Source organism: Lepisma saccharinum, chromosome 1, assembly GCF_977018435.1.
Source record: "Lepisma saccharinum chromosome 1, izLepSacc3.1, whole genome shotgun sequence".
Taxonomy (NCBI): Eukaryota; Metazoa; Arthropoda; class Insecta; order Zygentoma; family Lepismatidae; genus Lepisma; species Lepisma saccharinum.
In genome coordinates, this window is record NC_139229.1 from 206,459,638 (window position 1) to 206,480,651 (window position 21,014).

General features: G+C 35.7%; 1 protein-coding gene across 2 annotated transcripts in view; it reads left to right on the forward strand.

The window, feature by feature from the left end:
• LOC145978440 (uncharacterized) overlaps positions 1-20,739 on the forward strand; it is a 59,534-nt gene extending 38,795 nt beyond the window's left edge. For both annotated transcript variants that reach the window (XM_083111085.1, XM_083111094.1), the window contains 3 exons: positions 1,138-1,381; positions 14,455-14,581; positions 18,002-20,739. In XM_083111085.1, coding sequence (XP_082967211.1) covers positions 1,138-1,381; positions 14,455-14,581; positions 18,002-19,074 — 1,444 coding nt within the window. In that variant the 3' untranslated portion in view covers positions 19,075-20,739. The remainder of the gene's footprint in view (positions 1-1,137; positions 1,382-14,454; positions 14,582-18,001) is intronic.
• The last annotated feature ends 275 nt before the right edge of the window (positions 20,740-21,014 follow it).

Consider the following 21,014-nt stretch of genomic DNA (forward strand, 5'->3'; position numbering starts at 1 on the left):
ATCAAGGGGTCCCGGTTTCGATACCCGGTGGAGGCACTTGGCACAGTGGTTCGGATCCCACTTTAAACTGTAGGTCCAGTCCCGAGTAGCCTTACTGTGCATAAAGTGGACTTAAAACAACAAATCAATCAATCAAATTTGCTACTCACATGAATATCAACAACCGTTGGTGTAAGGGAAAATAATGTCATTCCGACTTAATCAGTACCCTTACTTAAAGCGATGCAAATCCTGGAAATTAGTAATACATGAATATACCTGGAACCATTTCATGCCTAAACTTCCGCAGTATTCCATCCTAAACGACTGCACCATAAATTATGTCCCCTTGTTCCCCGATGTTTACACTTATCATAGTTGAAATAAAAAGTAATTAGGCACATCACTGAACATAACAACACTGATTTAATAGTGTAAACTTGCACATAACTGATCACAATAATCATAACATATTCATGTATACTTTTTAGTACATGTTCGTATCCGTATAACAAAATTGTGTCGTCATGGTAACAAACAGAATATAAATTTGGTTACCTTTTCTTTATAAATTGAAGCTATCACTTTCCATAAACATCTGCTGGTTTTTATTAAACAACCCATTCTTTATGATGCTGCCATTCTCAAGTACATGAGATGGGCAAACACATAATGCAATCTATTCATGTGTCAAAAATTATGATGATATGAATGCAAATCTGAGCTTCAGTTTGTTATTCTGTGGTGAGAGCAGGGGGGGGGGGGGTCTGTAAGGGAAAAAGAAGCAGAAATATCTCCCAATCCTTGCGTTTTGCAAGTATATGTTCTCTTTTATTAATAATTGGTTCACAGAAATGAATAAAAAACTGGAACATTGTAAAGCAGTCTCAGATAATTACAATAGAGTTTACATGTTTTTATTGTGGAGAATGCCAGTTTTGGCCATGGGCACTAAAGTTATAAGGACTAATGACATGTTTTTGTCGTATTAGATGTATTTGGAATGCATCATTGGGAAACCCAGTCTTATAATGCTTTCCAGAGATTTGATGAAAAACAAAAATAAACTTTTGTTTTCAAAACTTGTTTATTTATTCATGAAATTTATTTTTCAGCATTGCAAATAGGTTATATTTATTCATGACATTTATTTTTCAGCTTTGCAAATAGGTTAGCACGTGACCAAGCTAAAGCTCTTAACCCTGCCACTGACACTCCCTTTGTTAGTAAGGCTGATGCATGCAACAGGTTGCTAAGGTACCATGTTTTCTACGAAGAGAAACTTTCTCAGGAAGAAATAGAGAATGAAGACACATTGTTTCAAGAAGGTGCTGAATGTATACTAAACAATTGTCAATTACTAATGAACAGATATCAAAATGTTCTGCTGAATGAAAGTATGGTATGTATTATACTTTTGAAAATTTATTACATTTATAGTCAAGTATTGCTTAGATTAATTATATTTATGAAAATGTGCAGGTACACATTGCATTGGTTATTTTTCTCAAATGAAGAAACCAATATTAAATGTTAGAAACTAAAATAAGAGTATTTATTTTTGAAAGTGTTTATTGGTAGGTTTAGATGTTTTCCTTTAGGTTTTAGACTGTCATTGGTAGTTCGTTTGGTAGAGCAATGGCATGATATGCTGGAGACTCAGGTTTGAGTTCTGGTCCAGCCTGTATTCTTGGATTTTTCATTTAAATTTCTACATAATGTTAATGAAATGTTTAAAAGAAAAAAGTGCTCACAATAATTCCACCTTTCCTGTAGAAGAAGTAGGTACAGTCACGGACACTGCCGGCTTGTAACTATTCCATTAAAAGTCAATGTATTCATTATAAGCCGGCAGTGTCCGTGACTGTACAACAATAATGTAACAATTAGTTGTTACATGATATCATAAATTTGTATGATTATGTCTATGAATGTCATATCCTGGATATACAAATAACACAAATGTTCCGTAAAAAAAAACCTGAATGGTTTGTTTACCTTCTTAACTGCATTTGGTTATTCCTTAGGTAAATCCACTGCATACTTACTATACAGGGTGGCTCAATAAGTCACTTAACACCCTCAGTACAAGGCCAGTGCAGCATGGAATTTGAAATTGGCGATGACCAATCGTTATCTGGCCAAGGGGGAACCACATTGACGCCACCCACACGGTCGGTGGCCATCTTGATGTCCGCCATCTTGAATTCAACTTCAGAATTTTAAATGGGAAAGGGGTCATGCGACATATCAAAATGGGCTAGAATTTCAAGAGAAATGCAATGGTGAAGGTTTTTTCGACGTATCTTTAACCAGTAAAAAGTTATGACTGAATTCTTGTACCAATTTGATCCTTTTCGAGGTGTTAGAAAAATGCCTTAAAATTTGTTTAGCGCTTCGGTAATGCATCGAGATCAAAGTGACGTCTATGGAGAGACGTTCGCATGCCATTGCACATTATTTTAATCGGATACATCCATGAAGAGCTGTGCATTATGAATGGTTGTCGCGAACAATTTACAGTGTGACGCTTCCATTGAATTAAAAGTCCTTCACAGTGACAAGGCTAATGTTTATGTTCATAAGGAAGTTTATAAACAGAATATGTGACCCTTGTCATCTGATAACTAACTTTGGACAAAAACTGGTTCATAACGTTCCCATAAGTGTTCTGGTGTTCTTCCCTATTGAAAAAACTCTGTAAAAAGTACCTTCTTCCATAAGCAAGGATGAAAAAAACTGTTTATTTAACAAATCCAAGTAGCCCTAAGCATTTAAGGTTCCGTTGATGGAAAATTGACTAACCAATCGTGTTCCACACAGCACGCCACATCATTAACTTACCAGCACTAACCAATCAGCTTTGATCTGTCGAAAATGGGTTATCAGAAAAAGCATCGAATATTCTGTTTATGAACTTCCTTATGAACATAAACATTAGCCTTGTCACTGTGAAGGACAATGGAAGCGTCACACTGTAAATTGTTCGCGACAACCATTCATAATGCACAGCTCTCCATGGATGTATCCGATTAAAATAATGTGCAATGGCATGCGAACGTCTCTCCATAGACGTCACTTTGATCTCGATGCTTTACCGAAGCGCTAAACAAATTTTAAGGCATTTTTCTAACACCTCGAAAAGAATCAAATTGGTACAAGAATTCAGTCATAACTTTTTACTGGTTAAAGATACGTCGAAAAAACCTTCACCATTGCATTTCTCGTGAAATTCTAGCCCATTTTGATATGTCACACGACCCCCTTCCAATTTAAAATTCTGAAGTTGAATTCAAGATGGCGGACATCAAGATGGCCACCGACTGTGTGGGTGGCGTCAATGTGGTTCCCCCTTGGCCAGATAACGATTGGTCATCACCACTTCCATGTTGCGAGCTGCAGTGGCCTTGTACTGAGGGTGTTAAGTGACTTATTGAGCCACCCTGTAGTATTAAAAATTATGGATACTCGAGTTTGGACTCCAATTAAAAATTAACCAGTAGATTCACATAATGATGAGTTACATCAGAATTTAACTTATTCATTTCTGCGTTAAGCTATGGTAGCCAATATTTTTTTTCGAGCATGCCTTCGATTTTTTATCATCATGAGAACAAGAAAAGTATCAGTTTTTTGGTGTTTTCCAAATGACCGCTTTATTTGAAATTATATGAATAAAAAAACTTGGTCTGATCATGATCAAATTTAAATACAGTGCAGGTAGAAAGGTTTTAAATACAATTTTTATTTTCAGATTTTTAAAATCTGCCAAAAAAGGGTTCTTATGAATTTTGTGAAACAACTTTTTCACAGTATTCGATAGTCCTAGAAATATGAGTTTGGTCTTGTTTTGAAGCTCTTTGCAGCTGTTTTTAAAACCCATATCATTTTCAATTCACATTGCAAAACCGATTGCATACAGATTTTTATTCAACGGAGTAAATATGTGTGTTGAACATGCCGACATCAGATACAGTGACAACCTGCAGTTTCCCCTGTTCAACGGATATCGTTGCACGTGTTGTCACATTCAAATGTCATATGTTATACATTTGTCCATAAAACACAACATAAACGTTAAAAGATAGTGAACAAAATTGTACAAAAATACAAACAACAAAAATCATAAACAATAACATAACCAGAGTACACCATTCTGACACTATCCCTCTATACACCTAAGGTCCCATGTACAGTTTTCATAGATTATTTATGTACATAAAAGAACAACTCCCTCTGCATCCCTTTACAGGTACATCTCCAACCCTGCTTTGGCCAATCAGTGTACAAATGGGGATCAGTGTACCACACACACTGGGAGAACTGTATGCCCATAACCATTTAAGGTCTGATAGTCACACGTAAGCGACACTAAAGGGAAATATTACTTTTTTTTGTTGATTATCAGCACTATCAATCAATCTTTTGACATGGTGGAGCCTGGGCCATTGCAATATAATCCTCTCTGGCAATTTACATATAAAAATGAGTCTTGACGTGACCATCGGACGAGGTGGAACCTGGGCCACTGATAATCCTCCCCGGCACATTCATTTACAACTGGTTTTTATGACCAGCAGACGAGGTGGAGCCTTTACCACTGAGAATAATCCTCCAAGGCAACCATTTTTTTTTCCTCCATAATATACTGCTGGACCAAAAAACCCGGACACCTTAACATTTGACATCTGAATTGCATTACTTATGAATTACGCTCTCAGTTAAGTATTGAACAATTGAACATTCATTATTGAACATTTTCCATACTTTTTCCGTTTATTATTTATTTACTCATGTTTACTTATTTGGTACACCTAGTAGGCTCAAAATCAATTTCATGCAATTTTCTTTTAATTTATTGATTTTCAATTCCTGTTTATGTTATTTTGTTTAATGTCTAGAGAGCCATGAATTTTGGTTCATAGTAACAGATATTATTGACATTGTTATTTTGGTGTTTTTCTTGCAAGTGTATTGTAAGTTTGCTATCTTAAAAATGAGACGTGAAGAGGTAGTAAAAGCAGTAGCTCTTCGTGGTGATGGTCGTAGCATGCGCTATATTGCTAGGGTGCTATTAGGGTGCTAAATATAGCACGAAGTACTATCCATGAAACTCTCAGACCATATGATGCAACTGGTTCCTATGGTAGAAGACCTGGTTCTGGTCGGAAACGAAGCACAACAGCACGGGAAGATCGTTTAATGCATATCATAGTCTTAAGAGACTGTCGTACGATTTCAAATATTGTGGTGCAGCGTTTGAGAAATGTTCATAGAGCTGTGGTTTCTTCACGAACAGCTCGTAGAAGACTGAATGAAAGTGGTTTATCATCTCGGAGTCCGGCTACAGGTCCCAGGTTGTTAGCACGTCACCGGAAGCGAAGACTGGAATTTGCTAGACAACACTTACATTGGAATGTGGAGCAGTGGGAAAAGGTTTTATTCTCCGATGAGTCAAAATTCAACCTATGTTCATCAGACAGGTGTGAACATGTGTATAGAAGACCTAATGAGCATTATGCACTATGTTGTTTCGTTGAAATAACACCCTTTCGAGGCAGGGTTGGCCTGGGTGGGCCCAGCCCAGTTTTCCCCATGAAACACCCACCTTAAAAAAAAACAATCAAAAAGTGTTAAAAAAAATTTTCAGAAAAGTTTGTAATTTATTGCTTTAAATACTCGTGAGGTTCTACATGTAAAAAAATTTTGGAAAACTTGTAAAGGGTAGCTTATAATGCTAATAATAATGAATGTAGTACAAGTCATAGTGGGTTTTCCAGATTATTTTCTTCAAATCATGATAAAAATGGACTTTTGACAGAAATAAAAATAATACATATCCAAGGAACAAAAAAGAAAAGTATCAGAAATTTTTAGATAAAACATTTGCATTGATTGATGCAGCATAGTTGAACAGAGCTTATAAAATGTTTTAGCTTTTTGGTTATCAGTCACTTCCTTATGCGGGGGAGTAATAGTGACACATCATAGTTTCAACTGTGATGATCAATTGATACCATAAATTTTTTGCATGTTTAAGTATTACAAGGGAAAATTGAGTACATTTTATTGAAATGTCGTTAATTGTGGCATAATTAAATTGGAACATTCTTTAAAGGATTTTTCTCATTTCTCATCATAATGGGTTGATTGCCTATGTAAGATGGATGTTATTTATGTCTGGTTAGGAGCTTGTTACCCATGTAAGTCTTGCACCTTCGTGATCTACCACAATTCCAGTTTTTTCTTACTTTTTTTAAGGGTGTATAGGGTACTCAAGTAAATACATGTATACTTTCATATTTTGATCATTTTTGACATTTTCAAACCCTTGAATAGGCTATATTTTTTAGCTTTGTGCATGAAACTTACAGGAGCATTATGTACTTCCACTATAATTTGACAATAAAATTATCAAAATATGGTGCATGAGTTAGGGTAACTGGGCAGAAGGATCTCATCTGTTTAGTGGCCATGATAACTGCAGTAAATTTACAATCTTTTAGGTAAAATTATTTCTGCAGCTAGAAAACTTGTGAGTAAAATTGGACAATGTGTTTCAAGATGGTGGATGAGAAACTTTTTTTTGTTCAAAACTGCCTAGAATACATTTTCAGAGTATAAGGAATTAAACTGAGTCATTTTAGAGATTTCATTGGTCCGAAATTTTGGAGTAAAACTTTTAAAATAATATTTCATAGCATAGGAGAGGAGTTGTGGTAAAATCACAAACGTTGTATTTATGATAACCATCATAAATGGAAAGCTTTGGAGTTGCAATTTTTATAGTTGCAAGATCACTTGAAGGATTAGTCTCAAATTATAATTGCAAAAACTTGTTCATCATGTTTCAAGATAGTAGACGACAGACTAGTTTAACATGTCTTCCAAGAGCTTGAAATTATGCTGATATTTGACTAGGTTAAATTTTCATAGATTAAGAAAATAAGTCTCGGCAATGTTACAGCATCACTTGAGTTTTAATCTTTTAATAAAAAAATAATGATGCAATATAGTGTGTGCTTTAGGAAGGGTGGGGATAAGTCGCCAATTTTGAGACCATCATAACTGCAGCAAATTTAGAGGTTTTTAGCGGAAATGAATCACAAATAGTTACACCTGGGAACAATTTATTTTTTTCACATTTGCATTTGTTCAAAGCATTTCAAGATTGTACATAAAAATGGGATTTTTCATATGGTGAGGTAGATTCCAAATTCTGGTGACTTTCAAATGCCTAATCTACATTTCTGGAGATTAAGAAAAGAAAGTATTTTAAGAATTTTAGACAATAAATGGTTTGAAATATAGTGCATGTTTTGTGAACGTTGAGGACCAAATTGATGGTCACTGATGTTTTGACCATGGGAATTGCCATTTTCATAGCAGCAGATATTTTGGAGGATGTATAAAGTATTCCAATTTGAACTAAATCAGCCAGACAATTAAATGTGGCAAAATTGTAATTTGGCATGTTAATACATGGATGCTTGAAACATCCAGAAAAATTATGGGGAAACACAACTGTGATAAGCTGTGAAATAACTGTATTCAAGCAAATTGAAAACATTGCGTTGCATAGTACAGTGCGTTTCACAGTTGTCTTCCACAGAGTGGCGGCCGTTACATCGGGCAGCGAACTGGATGCAACATCTGCGTAACTGGAACTGCTAGCTATGTAATGAAATAAGCTCGTACACTCATACAATTACACAGACAGTTAAAATTAAAATGAGCATATACCATGTTACAAGAAGTGTTAGAAATTATGTCCTCGTGCTTCCAAAATGTACAGTACTTTTTAAGGAAAATTTCACTAACACGTATCAGTTCCTCTTCTGAAATTGCTTCAATTACACTCCTGATATTTTTTTTCAATTCTTCTCATGTATGGTTTCAGGTTTAAAAGCTTGGTAGCTCGCCATGCAGACGTTAAGCAAATGTATTTTTCTTGTGACTATTTCACTACTTCTTATAAAGAACAACCTGTTTCCCTAAATTTGCTCATAAGTTCTCGAACATTGCCTCTGTGTGGAACAGGAACATCTAGGGATTCTGCTTCTGACTTCCCTACAAGGATTCGTAATGACATAAGAGTCATACATAAAAATGCGTAGTTTTAAATTGTACATAGCATTATTTGGACAGCAGAAAAGCACCAGTAATAAACTAAAACAAAACAATCTAAAACACTTGTTAACATCTTAACACTACACAAACACGTGCAAACTTGACACCAGTCATCTGGATACTGAAGCACTGACACGTTCCATGCCAAGGTCAGCGTACAGCTGTGGGTCTAAATGCCAGCAGGCACCCTCCTGTCACCCAGCATGTTAGTCACCGCTTCATTGAAGACAACAGAGAAAGGCACTGTATTTTTTGATTATTTAATGGTCTATGGCACATGAAATATATGAGATAAAAAATGTGTTTGTAGCTGTACCATTATTCATTCCAACACAGGCACAACAGTGCATTTACAAAATAATTTGTTTCATAAACTGAAGTTCAGAATGGAATATTCACTAATTACTTACTTACTGGTCGGTGCTACAGTCCATGTAGGTCCTTGCCCTTCCTGACTACCTCCCTCCATTCGTCTCGATCCTCTGCTTTTCTTCTCCATCCCTTGACTCCTAATCTTCTTAAGTCCTCCTCCACGTCCTCTATCCATCTTTTCCTGGGCCTACCTCTTCTCCTTCTCCCTTCCAGTTTTCCATTGAATATTTTCTTGACAACCCGTGCTTCTTCCATCCTCTGAACATGCCCAGCCCATCGTATTCTACCCTGTTTGATCTTCACTACAATATCTGGCTGGTTAAATAATTCCTGTACTTCCATATTTGTTCTCATTCTCCATCCCTCTTTATCTCTTACCGCTCCAAATATCCTTCTCAGTATTTTCCTTTCCCACCTTAACAACCAATCTTCCTCTCTTACTGACATCACCCAACTTTCTGAACCATACATTACTATGGGTCTTAATATTGTTATATATATTTTAATTTTTGTGTTCCTACTAACATTCTTAGATTTAAACACATTTTGCAAAGAAAAGTAGCATCGATTTCCACTTGTTATCCTTTCCTGTATTTCTGTAGCTGTCTTGTTATCTGCTGTTATTATTGAGCCCAAATATTTAAAGGCTTCCACCCTTTCATATTCTTTTCCATTTATTATTATGTAAGGTTCTCTTCTGCCTGTTTCTGGATTTCCCATCTTCATATATTTTGTTTTATTTGTGTTCACTTCCAGTCCTAGTTCTTGAGCTTTCACTTCTAATACTTGATAACTCTCTTCCATAGCTTGCTTATTCCTTGCTATTAAAGCTACATCATCTGCATATGCTACTATTTGTGTTAGCCTATTTAATATTGTTCCTCCAGGGTTGATTGGTAGTTGTCGGATTACTTTTTCCAATGCTAAATTAAATAGTATTGTAGAAAGTAAATCTCCCTGTCTCAGTCCTTTCTCTACTTTAAACATGTTTGTCATTTCCTGTTCTACTCTGACTTTACATTACATTGTCATTTTTGTCAGTCTTATCAATTTCCTTGGGATCCCAAACTCTTTCATTATACTGTAGATCTTATTTCTTTCCAAGCTGTCGTACGCTTGTTTAAAATCGACATAGTTGGTGAAGTTCTTTTTTGTACTCATAGAACTTCTCCAACACTTGACACAGTAAAAATATCTGGTCCATCGTGGAGCGATTTTTTCTAAATCCTGCTTGGTAATCTCCCATGATTCTTTCCATCCAATCTTCCAATCGTGTTGCTAAAATTTTACCAAATACTTTATAAGTTCCATCCAGTAGTGTTATTCCGCGGTAGTTTTCACACTTAGCTTTATCCCCTTTCTTATGTATTGGGCATATTATTCCTACTGTCCAGTCTCTGGGCATTTCTTCTTTTATCCAAACTTCTTCTATCACTTCATATATGGCCTTCTTCACTCCTTCTCCACCATATTTCAACAACTCCGATTCTATGCCATCTTCTCCTGGCGCTTTATTATTCTTTAGAGACTTTATTGCATCTTTTACTTCCTTTAAAGTTGGTATTATCTCTTCCTCCTCTTCCTCACTTATTTCTTCCTCTTCATCACTTTTCCCCTCTTCTTTATCCTCCTCATTGGTTCCGTTAAGTAGTTCACAGAAATACTCCTGCCATCTTTCCATCATTTTTCTTTTGTCTCCAATGAGGTTTCCTTCTTTATCCTTGTAGAAAACTGCTCTGGGTTGGTATCCTTTCTTCAGATCTCTTGTTCTCTCATAAAACTTTCGTATCTCATTTCTATCTTTCATTTCATCTAACTCTTCTATTTTATTTCTCTCAAACTGTCTTTTCTTAGCTCTACATGTCTTATCTCCTTCTCTCCTCTTTTCTCTATATTCTTCCACTACTTGTCTTGTTCTCCGTTGAAGCATCCTTTTTCTGGCATCGTTTCTCTCCTGTATTAATATTGAGCATTCTTCATCAAATCACTGTTCTCTCTTCTTGTTTTGTTTCTTTCCCAATGTATCCTCTGCTGCCTTACCTATTACTGTTTTTAGTATTTCCCACTTACATTCTAGTTCTCCTTTCTCCCATGTATCCTTTTTGGTTTCTAGTGCCTCCATAAGTTTTTCTTGGTATTCCTCTCTTACTCTGGCATTCCTGAGTTCCTCTACATTATGTTTCATGTTCTTATTTTCCTTTTCTGATCTTTTCACATCAATTTTCTGTCTATACTTGATTCTCACTAGATGGTGGTCTGTGTCACCATCAGCACCTCTACAACTACTGATCTCCATAATATCTGTGGCATGTCTCCTGTCTATTATAACATGATCTATTTGGTTTTTTGTGCGGCCGTCTGGAGACACCCAGGTCTCCTTTTTTATGTCTTTTCGTGGAAGCCAAGTACTTTTAATTGCCATTTCCTTACTGCTTGCAAAGTCTATCAATCTCATTCTGTTATCATTGCTTACTTCATGCAGGCTTTCTTCGCCAATTATGTTTCTGTACATCTCTTCTCTTCCTATTTTGGCGTTTAAGTCCCCTAATATGATTTTTACATTGTGTCTTTGTACATGATTTATTTCTTCTTCTAATTTTGAGTAAAAAGCATCTTTCTCCTTCTCCTCTGCTTCTTCTGTGGGGGCATACACACAAAACATTGTGATATTGAAGAATTTTGCTCTAACACTGACTGAGCACATCCTATCATTAATTGCTGTAAAGTTAATAATACTTGGTTTAATAGACTTTTGGATTAGGAAACCTGTACCATTATTACCAGTTTCTCCTCCACTATACATCAGTATATGTTTTCCAGACGTTATCATTCCTTGTCCTTTCCAGCATGTTTCTTGTAATGCTAACACTTTCACTCCATATTTTTCTATTTCTTCTCTTATTTCTCTCAGCTTTCCTGGTCTCTTCAATGTTCTTACATTCCAGGTTGCGAGCATTATATCGGTTTTCCTTCTCATTAACCTTTTCTTTCGCCGGGTCGTCAACAAATTATCCGATCTCCTCCGAGGCAGTCTTGTGGTATCCGTAACAAGTTCTTTTGACGGGGTAGGGGAGTTAACCCTACGCCCAACCCCCAACCTGGAGGACCAGGATTTATTTAGGGTTTACTCCCCTAGGTAGGTTGGTGTTGCTTTGCCTTCGGAGCCCTTCCTACCCCTTGGTTTTCTGTCAGGGTATCCTTCCCTTAGCCTTTGGGGATCCCTCCCCTCCCTGCAAGGCAGCAGGGGCTGTGCTTATTTAATGGCGGCACTTCTTCGCCATGTCACAGTGCTGTCTTTGGGCATTTCTGGGTTTTAATGGGTGTGATCCTGCCACAGATCACTCCCTCCAGACCCTGATAGCACTGCCGCCTCGGTCCGGGACTGCTTATTTGGTTATTCGCAGCTAACCATCATATCTGATGGCCATTCGCTATCTGCCACCTGCGACCCGCCCAGTAGCTGAGGCCCGCCCTGGGAATATTCACTAATGGTATATTTTAAAACTGTGCTGCATCTTGAAAGGCATATACTTTAACATGCTTAAATTTGAATACCGTTGCAGGGGGAAGAAAGTAACAAACCTGATTAATAAAATTAAAAGTCTCACTTTAAAAAAATATAGTTATTGATATTTTTCTGGAAAGAATGGTTACAGCACTATTCAGTGTGATTTGTTATGTTACTGTGTTGCTTGTTAATGTGTTCATCATAATAACTACTCAAAATTGTGTTTGTTCATAAACAATGATGCATCCAAGTACACACACACACATTTGCTTTAGAATATTCAAGAATTACATCAGAATATTAAATTAGATATTGTGTAATCACAAAATATAGTTTTTCGTGGAAAATAAATAGAAAGTTTGAATTTTGCATAATTTCTACGATAATTAGACACTGTGAAAGCACTTTTGCGAGCCCCGTGAAAGACCAAGAAGCTGGAAAAGTATCCGCAGATGAATTCCAACCGATATCGGCTCAGCCCTAGTTAAAACATATTTTTCTACCTCCCCCCCCCCCTTCCTTTCCTGGTAGCCTGATTGTTGGATACACCAAAGTATGTGCCTCCTCAGGGAATGCAGCCCTGAAAACTGATACAGCATTACCTATTACACCCTCAAGGAAGAGTAGAATCAAAATGTTGGACAAATATTTTGGAACAGAAAATGTCAACACAAGGTGGACATCGAGTGCGCAGAGCAAAGCAGTACACGCTGGTGCAAAGGCTGGTAACAGAGTTGCTCCCCCCACCCTCCTCCACGCAATCCAGTTGCCTTTCACGTGCTCATTGGTGGAGCAGTCTCGCATCACTACTTGCGCAGACACTTGTTTTCATTCACTTGCTCAAGAGATAGTAGGGACAGGGTATAAGGCAATACAAATTGAATGTTACGATACACTACTAGTAGGGGAAAAATGTATTTGATAATTAAAATATATATTTTTAAACATAACCTGAAAAACCCAATAAAACCCAGTTTTTCTCAGGTTTAATAGGGTTTTATCTAAAATAAAAAAATAAATAAAAAAAACCCACCCGGTAAAATGCCAACCCTGTTTGGAGGCGGTGGTGTCATGGTCTGGGGAGGTATCTCTTTACAAGGATGTACAGAGTTGGTTCTTGTAGAGAATGGGGCATTGACAGCTCACAGGTATATTACAGAATGTTTGGCAGATCATGTAGTACCATATGCATCATTCATAGACCCGGATTTTTTTTTTATGCATGACAATGCACATTCTTACATTGCAAATATTGTCATGGAGTACCTGGACGAAGTTGGGATTACGTGATTAGAATGGCTACCACAAAGTCTGGACCTAAATCCGATAGGGCACGTCTGGGATCAACTGAAACAACATATCAGAAACTGCGCAATAGTTCCAGAAACAATTGAAGAGCTAAGAGGTTCTATTCAAGAAGAATGGGAGCAATTGGACCAAGAAGTGATTGCCAACCTTATTCGACATATGCCACGGCGGTTACAAGCTGTAATTGATGCCCGGGAGGTAACACCCGCTACTAGACAGCTTATATACCCCACCAGTACCAGTTAACAATATTAAAGAAAAAAATATTGCTACAATTTCTTTTTTTTTTTGGTAGTTTTCCGAGACTTTCATTTTTGTTCTAATTTAACTTATTAACAATAAATTTAAATTTGTTTTCTGTTGAATATATTCAGGTTTTCTTATATCCAATAATTTCTGCAACATTTAGTTAGCCTTCGAATCAGAATTTATGCGTTATCACAAAAAATGTAAGTGTCTGGTTTTTTTTTGTACAGTGGTGTAGATACCATTCCGAAATACATCATGTTTCTAGGGACTGAACTTTGATTTATTTTATAACACACTACCCTGGAGACTGAGGCAGGATCAGCCTCCGAAATGTACGTAATTTAAGATTTAACACAGTGGTTAAAAGTCCAAAATCTCAAAATAACAAAAAGTTGTTTCACAAAATTCACAAGAACCTTTTTAAGCTAATTTTAAAAATCTGAAAATTAAGAATTGTATTAAAAATGTTTCTACCTGTGCTGTGTTTAAATTTCATCATGATCCGACCACTAGCTTTTTATTTATAGAATTTAAAAAAAGAACTGTTGTTTGGAAAACAAAAATCAAAAACCTTTTTTGTTCTCATGATAAAAAATCAAAAGCATACTCGAAAGAAAATATTATTAACTATTGAATAAGCTAAATTTTGATGTAACTTGTTTCTATGTAGGTCTACCTGTTAATTTTTAATTGGAGTCCAAACTCTAGTATCCATAATTTTTAATCTGATAGTAGCAAAGTTACCAGTAATTTTACCGAGACAGTTATATGCTTATATTAGCCCATGATGATTAATCTGTTCCAATGCTTGTTTTACCCATAACTTGATGTTTATGCCAAGCAAAGGTTTAAACACCAGAAATATATAAAATTTGAAACATTTCTAAATTTCACTTTTTGTTTTACAGCAAGAAATAAGAACATCTGAGTTGATAATGTTAGACAGGTTACTTGTGACTCAAGAAAAGGAAGAACTGGATAGGCTAAGGAAGGCAGAGGAAGAATTAGAGAGGTTAAGAAAAGCAGCAGAAAGAGGTATAGTATTACAGCTTTTTTATTATGTAATCTATTTGAAAAATTTACATGTATTGTACTTCTTATTTTATGTCAACAACAAACCGTTCATAAGGACTTGAACAATTTTCAGTGTTATTTTTATGTCTCATGGTGGTTTAATGTTATTATTTTCATATGCCAAAAAGTTATTCATTTAATTAATATCTGAAGGCAAAAATATGGTTAAATACTGGGTGGGCCAGACTCAATTGGGCAGTTTTTAATTAGATGTTATTTTTTTTATTTTTATTGTGACAAATGTTACAAAATGGTTACAAAAATGGAATCACACACACAAGTGATTTTCAAGATAGTGGTCGACCTGTGCACCATCTAAGTCAACATAGGCTTGTAGACGTAAAGCAACATTTTCACACGCCTTTCTACACATGTTTACCGGAACATTCTTGAACTCCTGAACAATCACCTCACACAGGTGTTGCTCACTGTCAATGGGATTAGCATACACCTTGTATTTGAGGTGACCCCAGAAAAAGTCTGGTGAGGTGATGTCGGGTGATCGGGCTGGTCACTCCACTATCCCCCAATAGACAACCGTGTTCCGACCATGATGTTTCCTCACTGCGCACTAAGTAGGCAGAGAGTATTGACCTCATTCACAGCATACCGTATGATGCTGCCATCTATGGACAACAAAATGTACTTTCCCATTTTTCCGTGTGCTGTTGGATTGATTGGTTACTAATGTTCGAAAACTGCCTAATTGAGTCTGGCCCACCCTGTATATCTCATGAGTCACAGAACTGTTTAATACTTTTTACATGTGAATAATGATTAATTTATGCAAATCATTCATTGCAGATAAGTTTTGTCATTTCTGTTAAATAATTTAGATTGATATTACTGGCACATATTTGATTACAATTGCTGTCATGACTGTCTAAAATAAAAAATATAACCAGGCGTATGCCAGATTTGTTGATCAGAATTATTTTATTCATGGTTTGATGACGTGAGACATACAATACATGCTATTTTATGCTAGGTTATGCAACATTAAATAATTCCACTCATTACATTAATAATTACAAGTTTACTAATTAACTTTAATCAAGAACTGCCTTTTTAATAAGTAAATGTTGAGAATTTGATGCATTTGTGAATGTATGAAATTGTACCTTTTTGTACGCATATATTGTGCTTGATTTTTATATCTTTTTAACTAGCACATGAATTTTCCATTCCCTTGCAAACAATTTCTGGATATATTTCATTGATGAACATACACTATTTCCTTCATTTTCTGTGAACCCAAATAATAGATCGTTGTTAGTCTTGTGCCACTATTTGTGGACTAGGTTGAAATTTGCTTTAATGCACTTCTTCAAGAAAGTTGTTTATTCATATACAGGGTGACTGGTAATTAGATGTATTCCCTGAAAGGGGTTAAAGTAGAGACAATTTGCAATAAATTTGACCATATGATACCCCGTCTGAAAATTAGTAGTTTTCGAGATAATCGAATTTCTTTTGTTTCTTTAAAAAATGACAATTTTCCACATAAAAAGATGAATTGAGAAAAAAGTGCTCATTGTATGGAACTTATTTCAGCATTTTCTGATAGCTAACAAATAAGTGATTCGTTGAAAAAAAAGTTTTTCTCAAATAACAATCACATGTAAGTAACGGGTGGGTCTAAACTTACAAGTGATGATAAAAAAATGCACTCTTAGTTTACTTGGCAACGTATTAATAACAAAAATGGTATGACACGAAGCGTACAAATTACTTAAATTACTTCCTTGTGACATCTGTTATCCAACAAGCTACAAATGTTGCTCACATTCACATTTGTGTACAAGAAATAATACTTCATTCATCTTCATGTGAATGGAATCAATGAACAATGCAATTAAAGAACATTACACGTCTTGATCAAAGTGGTCACCTCCGTTACGAATGCAGGCACGCAGGTTTTTGCGGACATTTGGTCTCTTAACTCGTGATGTGATGGTGTCCCCAGATTTGACACCTTGCGACTTTTACATTTGGAGCCACATGACAAGACACCGGTAAACTCGCAAGAAGAGCTCAGGGAGAGGATCTTAACAGCTGGTCAACACATCAAGGACACCATCACATCACGAGTTAAGAGACCAAATGTCCGCAAAAACCTGCGTGCCTGCATTCGTAACGGAGGTGACCACTTTGATCAAGATGTGTAATGTTCTTTAATTGTATTGTTCATTGATTCCATTCACATGAAAATGAATGAAGTATTATTTCTTGTACACAAATGTGAATGTGAGCAACATTTGTAGCTTGTTGGATAACAGATGTCACAAGGAAGTAATTTAAGTAATTTGTACGCTTCGTGTCATACCATTTTTGTTATTAATACGTTGCCAAGTAAACTAAGAGTGCATTTTTTTATCATCACTTGTAAGTTTAGACCCACCCGTTACTTACATGTGATTGTTATTTGGGAAAAACTTTTTTTTTCGACGAACCACTTATTTGTTAACTATCAGAAAACGCTGAAATAAGTTCCATACAATGAGCAGTTTTTTCTCCATTCATCTTTTTATGTGGAAAATTGTCATTTTTCAAAGAAACAAAAGAAATTCGATTATCTCGAAAACTACTAATTTTCGGACGGGGTATCATATGGTCAAATTTATTGCAAATTGTCTCTACTTTAACCCCTTTCAGGAAATACATCTAATTACCAGTCACCCTGTATAATAGATAACACAATTAATTAACAGTTAGTTTTGAAACCAGAATTTCAATAAACAATCATCATGTGTTGATAGTATGAATTATTCCAGCAAAGTGGCACAACACACTGCTCCTTTTGCTGGGCATTGTTATTAACAATATATAGCAATGAAAATGTAATACAGTAGAGCGTCAATTATCCGAACGTCGGTCAACCGAACGACCGCTTAATCGAACTGTGTACTCGCTCACTTTCAGATATCTGTAATGAAAAAAGTACGTGACTTAGCTGCTCGTAAGCGTGTAGGCTTGCTTAGACAGACCAAAATAAAGGATTTTTTTAAACGTTAATTTTGTGTACTGTGTGTATTGTTCATGCAAAATGCGTATGTAATATGTACATATTTTTGTTTAATAAACTGTACCACATACTATATATTCCTACTAAAGTTGCCTTGTACGTTACTTTGTAATAATACATACTTAAAGAGATGCCTGTTTTTATGAATAAATTTACTGTACAGTACTTCTTTTTGGCAAATAAACATGTACAGTTCGATTATCCGAACAAACGAGTTTTCCGAACACCCATGTCCCCCAATTACTTCGGATAATCGACGCTCTACTGTACATAAAAAATTAAAAGAAAATGTAAGCTGATTCAAATAGATGTGTAAACTACAAGGAAAATTATTTTTTTATTTTGTTTTATTCCAGTGTGTTGTGGATCAAACTCTAGTGTAAGTGAGGTAAAAGAGACTATTGTTAAACCACCGGAAATAAAACAAGAACCTATCTCACCCCCACCTTCCCCTCCTTCCTTGATGGAAGCTCGTGTTGTAGTGCAAGATGTGATGGACGACAATGCAATTAAGAAAGATCTGGAGGAGAATAATTTCACTGTTGTCAAAGTCGAAACCGAAAACGTAGTGAAGAAGAACGACGAGGAACTGTACAAGGAGTGGGAGGCTATTCAGAAAGAACTGAACAAATATTCAATGGTAGGTGAAAATGCCGACGACAGTAGTGAAGAGACCAAGGGTGGTGATATGTTACTGGGTTTGGACCGTTCCCTGGATGAGGTTATGGCTGTGGATTTCGATATTCCTGAAGTGAGTGCTTCCTCAAGTCAACCTAAAGAACCCACGTTGAACGAAAACAGCATAGTACCGTCTACTATTCAGCAACCTACAGACACTGATATCGACCCGTTTGTGTGGTTGAAAAGTGGCCCGAATTCACCAGTTTCGGAACCGGTGCTCTTGCCTGAAATCCCGACCAACTCGTGTGCGAATGTGAACGGTGAGTTACCGTTACCGATGCCAAACTATGGAGTAGAGCTCTCTTCATGTTCTATGTATCATTCCAGCCAATTTATGCCAAACTCTACTGTAGTGGACAACTCGTACAATTTCAATACATACGCGCACGATTCCATCCCAAATGGATACAGTGACGGTAGTGATGTTAACTCAGTAGTGCAGAATACAATTGAAAATATTCTAACATTGCAACAAACTGATAATTCTTTAAATACTAGCTTTACAAATTTCTGGCCAAACACGGGGTACGCCAACATGCCCATGAACGGAGATACCAGGAATTCTCCCTCAATGTGGCCAGATACTGAATATTCAGGCATGGCTGTTAATGGTAACCCTCATCATAGCGATTTTCACGAAGCATTTTACACTGAAAGTCAAAATGGTAGTGTAAATTTTTATGATGATAAGGAATGGATGTTAGATAGTGCTCTTGACGAAGCTGCTAAAAGAATGCTTACATCTTGACACAGCGTGATTTTACCCTTGGTTTGTATCTTTAACATTGTCATTTTATGAGTACAAAGTTTCATGTTTTGTTTTATCAGAGTGAAGAGTATTGGCACACAGTTAAGTATTTACACTAGCAAAGTCAGGTAACTGCATCTTCTTGGCTTTAGCATTTAAGTAATGGTAATTTCTCATCTGTTACTTTTCTTATTGCATAATGAGCAATAAATAAAATAAGGTGCCATGTTGGTTCAGTAATTACTGTTTCTCACCGATCATTTTCAAAAGAAATGTTTAAAATTCACATAATTGCACATGATGGTATGCAGAAAGGTTATTTTTTTTAAAGAGTTCTCTATATGAGAAGGAAAGACTGCTTAGTGTTAAGTTGGTATCTAGTGGAGACACTAAACAGAAACGGAAACACACAGGCCATTCGTTGTCAGTTCAGTAGTTATTATTTCTCAGTGTTATGTTGTATGTTTTCGTAACATAACTTGCAATATTATTTCAGAATTGTTATGAACACAGTTACAGTGTGTTTCATTGTAATTATTATTATTGTGTATACACTAGTCTTGTTACATTTTTCCTGATACTCTGGTTTAAAGATGACTTTTTTTAATGTAAAAGATATGCATAGTTCTGCAGTTTTATCCCTAATGGTGCTATTCTTAAAGGCTAGTTTTAATATAATGTATTTTTAAAAATTTTATTTTGGCCAAATTTTCATATTTTGAACATATTGTTATGTTATATCTTATAAAGTTGGAGGATCGTTTCTTTGGTCTTCTGTATTTTGTTGGAGACAGTCAGTGGTGTAAATCAAAATGCCAGACATGAATGTTCTTGTAAGACTCCTCGCTTTATATGTGACTAATTGCAATTTTGAGTTGTATGCTCTGGAACTTCCCTCCATTCCAGCCTTATTCTCACATTTGCAGCACACTATTTCCAATATCCAGTTTAAAACATTTTTACTTATAGTGCATTTCACTTATCTATAAATTCGCATCCCTATTTTTAGTTGTTAATTACATTACATAGATGCTTCTTATCTAATATAATATCTTTTCACAACATATTTATTCACAACATATTTATTCAAGGCCATTTTATGGAAGAAATGGCTGGCTATTGTATTGACTTGATCTTGGATCAAAGTTTTACACATTCATCCAATTTTATCTAAGCTTTAAACATTTTATCAAGTTTTAATTGACTTTCTAGCCCTCAGGAAGTATCAAGGTCAATTGAGAAATTTAGAAATTTTGTAGTTAAGTGAAAAGTGCATGATTAGAACATAACATAACCAATTATAAATTATTTTTATATAGAATGTAAATTGTTATTCATTTAAAGATGGGGAAGACTGGAAAAAGCTCACAAAAGAGCAAATTTTATTCCATCTTCATTTCTTAAGAGTACTTTCTCAATACTGGATGTATATTGTGTTTATAAAACCATGCTGAAAAAGTCGTGCTTTGATTACTGGAATGTTGGCATTTTTTCTTAAGGGAGGTTGGATGCATCGGGCATTGTTAAGCTAGGTATAAACCTGTTCTCCATTTTGGTTATTTTATGTTGAGACATGCACAATGATACATCCATCCCTTGGCCAGGCTTTAATCCCAGGAACTATGGCTTTGCAGCATATGACGCTGACCACTCTGCCATGGAGGAATGCACCATATATATATATATATATATATATATATATATATATATATATATATATATATATATATTTAAACAGATGCATTTTTTTTATGTTCTGCAGTCATTCTAGACATGCAACTTTTATTTTCTGTGAAAGTCTACATAAATATGTCTGCTGGAATTTAAGTGATGTAGTGCCAAGCAAATCCACTTCAGTAATTTCAAATGAGACAGAGTCCATTTGCTTTAGAGACTCTTGTGTACCTCACTGCCCCAGCATCAAGCCTGAAGAAGTCAAA